The sequence below is a fragment of the Barbatula barbatula genome (assembly GCF_947034865.1).
Source record: "Barbatula barbatula genome assembly, chromosome: 15".
In the NCBI taxonomy this organism is placed as follows: domain Eukaryota; kingdom Metazoa; phylum Chordata; class Actinopteri; order Cypriniformes; family Nemacheilidae; genus Barbatula; species Barbatula barbatula.
Genome location: NC_136778.1, coordinates 12617322 through 12625894, shown reverse-complemented (window position 1 = coordinate 12625894; position 8573 = coordinate 12617322). Strand labels below are relative to the sequence as shown.

The window sequence follows — 8573 nt, the reverse complement described above, 5'->3', positions numbered from 1 at the left end:
ATAATGCTTTGCTGAATGAGACATAGACTAATAAAACATGAATGCATTTGCATAAGTCAGTGGAGGCCAAAAAAAATCTGACACACATTTATCCACTTTTCATTCTGTGAAATTAGTATACTATGTTCTCTTAATATATATGTGCAATAGGAACTAGAGAGCTTTCTAGTGCTAATACAACAGCATTAAATCAACGGGCTCCGTCCTCCATCCTAGGACCAGGAAACCGATCGAGCTCGGCCATCTTCAAGGACAGATGTGCTGTGCTTGTGAACTGCTGGAACAAGTGTACTCAACACACTGATAGGGGAAAACACTGTTGCAAATGCACAGCAGTCAATTTTCTAGTAATCAGCATTTGTGTAACAGCATTTATAACGTTCATAATGCTCAGTTGTGTAAGACCAAATTTTAGCTGTTGAATGCAGATGAAAACACAGACAAATCAATTCAAATTAGTTTTATTCCTTCAATAATAAGAACATAAAATGGCAAGAATTTGTTTTTTACACAGCAAGACTATTAAAATTGCATTCCAGTACATTTGTGAGTTTATATAACCATAAACAGCTCAAAGCTCAGAATGTACAAGCTTCATACTGCAACTTACAGGTGGGAAACACCATAAAACGTTATGTATCCATAGGCAGTATTCACATCAGCTCAGTGCACTGTCAAAAGACCGTAACAAAAAGCTTATCATGTATTATGGTGCATATACTTTATACACAATTGATCACTATTTTTACAATTAAATGTGTTATATATTACAGGCGACTCCTTTTAAGCAGTTAACCAGAAAAAAAACTGCTTAAAATTCCATTTTGCGAATACATTTACAGAAATCTTTGAAGAAAAGCCATGACCAACAATTACTCTCTAAGTTAGCATTATAGAGGTGTTTCTAAACAACGCGTGCACCATCATAGCTGTTCACAGCTGTGGTGTTTTGTGCCTACTTGGACGATACACTTACCCTGAAAAACAAAGACTCAAGGCACTGGGGTTTCTGGGATTTTATCTGAAGAGATTTAAAATTGCTCCACGCTCTGATTGACCGGTGGCTCAAAGGATGTTATGGGACATGTGGGCGTTCCACATTTCTTTGAGAAAACTGTATACACCAAGAACACGGAGTACTAGTGCAATGACAAACATTATAACTATCTAGATTAATACTGACAACTTCATAAAAATCATAATATACATTATTTACTTTGGCCATGTTCTCATGCCCAAAAACTGTTTTAAACTGCATTGAGGTTTATGTAAGTAGACCGGGGTTTGGGATTATAAGCAGTTTAATGTATCTTTTCCAAACTGCTGACTGTTTTTATGCAGTGGTGAATTTAAGGACATGCAGAACATCTGCAACTGACAAAACAGAATTTTTGCTCAGCATTAATTAAGCAGAAGTGAAACAAAAATGTGGAACACTAAACAAAGATTACAAAAGCATAATTCAATTTTCTTATTCATTTGATATTATCTTTGAATATGATCTATTCAGGGGATTAAAAAGCTTTTTCTTAGTTAACACATCGACTACTTTGATGCCGCATTCGATTCAAAGGCATTCTCCTGGCATCCACAGGAAGTTCATGTATTCAAAATTCATACAGACAGGAAGTTCTACTCCCTTCATTCTCTCACCGCATTACCGCTCATTGTGAGGCTTGAGCTCCCTTCTTAGATAAATGCAGAACTTTCTACACCTCTTACAATTTTAAGCTGTTTCCTGAACCTCTGAATGAGTCAATTTAATATCATTGTCACATACTTATTACTCTATAGCTCTGTTGGTAAAGCATTGTGTTAGCAGTGAAAAGGGTTGTGAGTTCAATACCCACAGAACACACATTCATTTAGTGCACTGTAAATTGCCAAATGCATTATTGTAAATATAATATAGTGCCTGACCTCATGCAGAGGGCAATGAAGTTTACAAGGGAACAAGAAAACCCTGTTATGAATCTTTAGGATAAACCAAGGTAGCCGAAGAAAAGGGGCACCAGAGAAACACAGCAGTAACCCACAGGGCCATACACGAAAAATCTATAACTGAGTTCCACTTGTGGATGCTGCCTAGCCTTCCGCACGTCATCTGAGGGCACACCAAAGAGTCTGCATGCCAAAGGAATCGCCACGATCTTCATAGTGGCCCTAACAGCCAGAAGCACGGCCACTCCCACCAGTAGCCGCATGATCGAGCGGGCAAACAAAGCCCCCTCTATCAGGGGCAAGGTGAGTGGCAGGGCTTCCTCTGAAGGATCTGGTTGCAGGCCCAGCTGACGGTTGAGACGGGATGCCAAAGCTGTTCCGGCTGCGGTGGCCAACGCCTGGGCAGTGTCGCCGCGGGAGGTGCTCCACGAATCCAGCGAGAAGGCCACCAGGCTGAATCCAATGTGCGTTAGGAAGATGACCAGAGGGGCGTAGCTGTGGGATAGGTAGAAGGTGTCGATGTCATATAGCATGGGCTGTAAAACCGCCAGGATGAGAATGCTGTAGAGGAAGCCTGTGATCACCTCCTGGATGATACGAAGACAAAGTCAGAGAAGATATACAGCTATTTTAGCAAAAATATGAATGCACAAGATTATAAAAAGGTAACGGATATCAACATAAATCTTGGTATTCGCCACATCTTGGAGGCACTAATTTGATTCAACAACCATAATGTTGTCAATTTAGTACAAACCTTGTATAACAAACTTCAATATTTAGACAAATCGCCATTTAGAGCTTATTGATTATTTAATGTTGGCCAAACAAACACATTAAACAGGAATGACATTACTTGGCACCCAACAGGCTGTGTTCGCACATCACTGATCTGTATAAACACTGAAGCAAGTTTCTATTATGGAAAGACTGTGTACAGAATGATCCAGATTACCATCATTTTAAAGACCATCCACCCGAAATCAAACATTGAGATGACTAAACAGTGTATTCATTACCCCATACAGTCCACTAATGAAATGCTAGGTTTGCACGGTTAGATCTTAAAAACATGCGATATGGATTTGATAATGGGGTATTGTGTTATTTTAGGCACCTCAGACATTATATTGTGGATAAGTCAGAGACCATGTTTTAGGGTTTTTCTTCACCATACTTTGGTGTTTGTATTGTCTACAAAAATGAAAGGACAGAGGATCTGTTCTCTCATTGTCGCCTGATCTGACGTAGTACACGTTCAAGGTTTACAGGAGATTAATATGTGACATTGGACACTGTAGAAACACTCTGATCTCATGGCTATCATCTTCATGTGATACACATATGCTGAAGTTGACATAAAAAGGGTTGAATGAACCTGCAGATGAAGGAAAGACGTATCTTCAAGCAGCCATAAACATGATAAGAGCTCTGGTTCTATAGAGAGATTCATTTCTGACAGATGTATAGCCTGTTCAACCTCTGTATAAATGCACATGCACATGTGTTAAAAACACATATCTCTCTGAAAAGACATATCCAAATGTTTATTCAAATTAGTCATATTTAATGTTAATTCATCAAGGTTGTGAAAACCAGGCCAAAATCCCAAATCGAATTCTGAGATTAGCAAAAAAATGCGAATATCTTTATGTAAAAAAGAGAGTTTGAGAATATTTTTACTCTCAGAGACTTCAGTGGGTTAAACTTGAAACATCTTGACTTTCTAAATCATAAGGTCTGCTGATTTACAGCGGGATGATTCATGCACCTTCACTCTGAGCTTAGCATTAAATTAGCAAGGCTCCCATCACCAAGGCAACCAGCATCTGCTTTCTAAATTTGGCAGCCCTCACCAACAGCATTTAAACAGATAAAGGTGTGTTACTGTAGATCAACTCTATCATTATTACAACCGGAAACCATGATAACTAATACAAAGAGTCTGTCAAAATGAAAAACATTGGACGATTTCTTCCCCTGGGGTTTCAATCGTCCAATCAGAGATGTTCAGAGATAAACAAATGAGAGTTAAATGATCAGAGGATCCCGAGTCAGCCTTGATGACTCACCGATTTGTTTTTTTCCTGCCGTGCTACTGACAGACAGAGACTAAATAAAGTTCTTCATAAGCAGTTTGTTAAACCTTAGTCACGAAGCTGCATTAAAAGTTCCTGAAAAGCTGTGGTTGGAAAAAATTACAGTGACGGCAGAAAGCACCCAAGCAACATAACAAAACTAAAAGGTATAAAGGTCTGAACAATACATTGAGCCAACACAGATTTCAACAGAAAAGTCTAACTTTTTTAAATGTTATCATGCTTGCTGCTTATTCAGAATATTATATCATAATCATATTAAACAACACGTTCAGAACGATTCAGTGTAAACTCACCAGGACGGAGTGCATGCCCATATAAATTCTGCTGACGCACACAAGGAGACTCCAGGACAGAGCTACACTTAATCCAAATATGAATGGATACTGTAAGACACAGAGTAAAGGAGAGTCAGGACAGACACTGTCTTTACATTTTATTATAAATCAAGGTTATGCCGTCAAACAGCATAATGTATCTACAATTTGAAAACCAAATTTCTCCCGGATGCTCTACTGCAGGTGGAATAGTGTAGTCTTTCTTGTGGTACTATTTTATTAAAATTCTACTGATCACAGTTTTTAATGGTCCACACTAGTTAACCGTGGTTTTTGTAAAAAAAATATGGTAATACAAATAGTAAGCTAATCAATTTGCCAAACATGTTGTTGCACTTTTACTACAATACAACAATTCATTTTCTTAAAGGGATAGTTCACCCAAAAGTGAATATTCTTTCATCATTTACTCACCCTCAAGTTGTTCCAAACCTGTATAAATGTATTTGTTATGCTAAACAGAAAGGAAGATATTTGGAATAATGTCAGTAACCAAACAAATATTGTCACCCATTTACTGCCATTTTAGGAAAAATTAAGACCGTGGGATCCAACGTGAAAGGATGAACTATACCTTTAAGGGAGATTTTGTAAATATGGCTCGCAATAAATGTAAAATGTTGTGACTTGTGATTGTGTGATCAAGTTTTGTTTCCTTTAATACTGTATGGGTGTCCATAAAACACAGGGGCAAAGGAAGTTCATGTCCATGCATACATACAGTTCAGTTGTTATTCACTAGTTATGTTTGTCTTGCACATATCATGCAGCAATTCAGTTGGATTCTAAAAACCTAACGTGGGCCTCGGATCAAAAAGTTTTCCCCACCCCTGCCCTATTCTGTCACGCAGTGATTGGTCAAACTGATAGCTCCACACTGAACATCATTGGTTGAGCCAATGTCAATATCAGGCTGGCATGCTTAAACAATACAATTGGAAGGAAAATTGGAGGCATAACTTCCAGTTATGAAAGGAATAAATGGCCCGCAAAAGGCCTTATTACATATTATTACAAAAATTATAAGTTAGCCGACTAAAGTTCCAAACCTTTTAGCACAACAGAACAAAGGTTTGATGTAATTTCAATCAAAACTAACTGGAACATAAAGTCTGGCGGCAAAAAAACAGATCGTGATTTTAGATCCTTTAAAAGCATAAGTATTAAAGTGCTACCCCCTTTAAATTATTAGTCTAGTTTGCAAAAGGGGTTACGTAGTATCCAGCAGAGATCTGTTGAGGTCTGTCTCTTATCATAGAGACATATAATGCAGATCAATTCGAAACCTGATGAAAACAGGATTTTCAATGTGTTGTGCTCAAAACAGGAAACACGTTTGAGCTATTGTTCCTAGCTTCCGCTTTTATTAAGCGAAGAATATGAAAGCAATCAAATAAACTACAGGGACTTTGTTCCATTTTGTGGCAAATACACTTGATAACACTTTCAATCTTCAATGGTCAATGTTCAATTTCAGCGATTTCTGCTGATTTCAGGGAAACTGTTGAGAAAGACTATACAGAACAAGAACTTACACGAGACTGAGTTACACTTTATACAGAGAAAGAAAATGACTCAGCATATGCCTCTAAAAGCATGCAAAATAACAATTTGCATCTACTGCAACTGGTTAGTCCTCAAGCAAAAAACACCATTAGGCATAAAATACAAGAGAATAGAAATAAAACAGTTGTAGTTACTGATTTGACAAGCCAGCTGCTGACTTTCAGGGTTAGTCTTATGACCTAACGTTAAAACATTAAAATTAAATTCTGGTTCTATAGAGAACGATCAACTCTAGCATTTCAACATTTTACTGCATTAATAACTTCATTGCACAAGCAGTGAGATCCTCTCTATTAAGGGATAGATGAAAGAGAGTAGCTGCATGGTTCCGTTAAAGATCATTTTTTTGCACCAAGATCTATTAAGTGAGTTCTTTTTTGTCTTCATTAGGACACTAAGTTCAATTCTTTCACATAAATCACAGCATATCAGCTCCCTTTGCAAACACATTTATCCCTTAATTCATAGAAATCGGCATTCAGTAGTAAGCCTTTGAAAGGATCAAAGGACATAAGCATTATCATTTTATTCCTTGCTACAGTGGAAATTTTAATTGTAGAAGTTATTGGTGACTTGATATACATCAAGCAAAACGTGACGTCACTGTTCGTTGTCCTATTACGGATCCGTCTATCGTTCAATCACATGCACTCTTTCTCTAACAGCATGTCGTGTAAACGCGTTATTAGGCTTGTTTGAGATGAGCAGAACCGATCACCGGTAATCACCGCGAGCTGCATGCCGGTTAGAAAAGTGTCCGAGTTACGTCCGCTGATGATGTCATGCTGACGTGTGCCAAAAAACCGTCAGGCGGCATATACTTGCACGCATAGGCCTACATATCTAAATGGACTGTTTAGTCATTATGCTTCTGCTAAAATTTAGAAGAATAAAAACATGAATTATTAGAATAAAACCATTACAAACAAATTGGTTCTCATCCGCCAGATGCCATCCCACCAAAAGAACCCAACACTTACCAATAGAGACCATTAGTTTCCATTAAAACCCAAACATTACCTATAACCAATAAATAGTTAGAATTTACGCAATACGAGAAATTGAGACGTTGCATTGGGGTGAGGCGTAATAATAACAGGAATGCCTCCAGTGATGGTTTGTTTTGATTATCATGACAGATGAATACAGGCACACAACACGCCTAGATTAACGCCACGGCAGTACCTATCTCACGGGATTACGCAAGAGGGCTTTGTGTCAAACGGGGTTTTAAGGGAATGAAAGCATACCTCCCAACGGCTGTACGTGAGCATGAACATAGAAAAGGGCAGCGCGGTTCCAGTCATGGCGTGTGTGGATGGCATGCTGTACTCTGTGTTGTAAAACACCTCCACTTTAACCACGGGAGGCGACGCAGGACGCCTCCATCGCACCAGATCTTTCGTGGACTGGCCGAGGAATAACACCCAGGCCCACACCACGATGAGAGACCGGCTAACATACGGATCCGCGTTCCACATCAGAAACGGGAAGAAGACGATGAAGAACATCTCATTGCCCAGCTCGGTGCCAATAGTGAACAGATAGAAAATAAACTTGTTCTCAATGATGAACTCCTGTCCAACATCACCAGTCAGTGAGTTTTTGCGTAAGGGCTTCACGGTTTCTTTAAAGCTCTTTTCGCTGGCCACATCGGAACCTGCATCGTTTGTCCTGTTTGATGTTGACATTGTGTCTTTGTTGAGATCACCGGAACACTCGTCCTGTTTGACATTCCCATCATTTAAACGTGTTCGAAGCCTTTGGCCCGTTAGTCCCTGTGTTTTATCCCCATCAGCAGCGCCGTCCTCTTGGCATTGCGCCGCACACGCACCGTTGACAGTTAGCTTCGCTTCACTCTCGTTCGTCTTTTTAGTAAATGTCCCTTGTACGCCACAAAGTTGCTGAAATTTGGCAACATGGCAAGGATCTTGGAGATACCGACAAAGGCAGACGAATCTTTTAACCGCGTCGCTCGCCATTGTGAAAGCGAAATAGCCTTTAAACTGAAGCAATGCTGCTCGCGAGACGCTGTAAACCCGATTTAAACATATGACGCGCGTGCACAGCCGCACTTTTGACACAATAATGCGCTGAAACCCGTTAGGTTACAATGTACGATACATGACCACAACGTGCATATCATGACACTACGAATCTTGAAACCACGGCGATTACGCTAAAAAAAAATCAGCGGGACTAAAAGCAAGGAAGTCCCGTCCGTTATAAGCGCAGGGAGGAGGGCGACGAGCATTGTGGGCGGGAACGCGCTCCAGCGATGACGCACGGTCGTTCTCGGTTATGAATGATGATCGACGGTCGATGTAAACACTGTAATAAAGGGGAATGGTAATAATTCGCATGAAACCTACGGGACATATAAAACGTGAGGGACTCCGTGGAAGTTGTCTCTATTGGTCAAGCGCGATAGGTCTAAATAGTGCATCTGTTTAAATTAATAGTATCGTCCTAAACAAGTATTAATACATATCTGTTTAATAATTACTATTAAAAGTTTTGTTATTATACATGTAGAACCTTGTACATACGGATTTAAAGCAGGGTGTTGACAGGATGGTCACGTGGTATCTGTTTCCTTTCTTTGCGCCTGCTCGATGCACCCATTGCA

General features: G+C 39.5%; 1 protein-coding gene across 1 annotated transcript; it reads right to left on the bottom strand.

The window, feature by feature from the left end:
* Positions 1-446: 446 nt before the first annotated feature.
* Positions 447-8171, bottom strand: sgpp1a (sphingosine-1-phosphate phosphatase 1a). The gene is made up of 3 exons (XM_079474464.1): positions 7195-8171; positions 4337-4426; positions 447-2528 (listed from the first exon to the last, which is right to left on the bottom strand). The coding sequence occupies exons 1-3, from the start codon at positions 7924-7926 to the stop codon at positions 1977-1979; spliced, it is 1374 nt and encodes a 457-aa protein (XP_079330590.1). The 5' UTR covers positions 7927-8171; the 3' UTR covers positions 447-1976.
* Positions 8172-8573: the final 402 nt, after the last annotated feature.

Bases quoted from the DNA above. Each gene is read 5' to 3' on its own strand.
- sgpp1a (XM_079474464.1), bottom strand. From the start codon at position 7,926: ATGGCGAGCGACGCGGTTAAAAGATTCGTCTGCCTTTGTCGGTATCTC. The intron at 4,427-7,194 runs GTATGCTTTCAT...TGTGTCTTACAG, and splicing joins TCACGTACAGCCGTTGGGAG to TATCCATTCATATTTGGATT. The intron at 2,529-4,336 runs GTGAGTTTACAC...CGTATCATCCAG, and splicing joins TGGGCATGCACTCCGTCCTG to GAGGTGATCACAGGCTTCCT.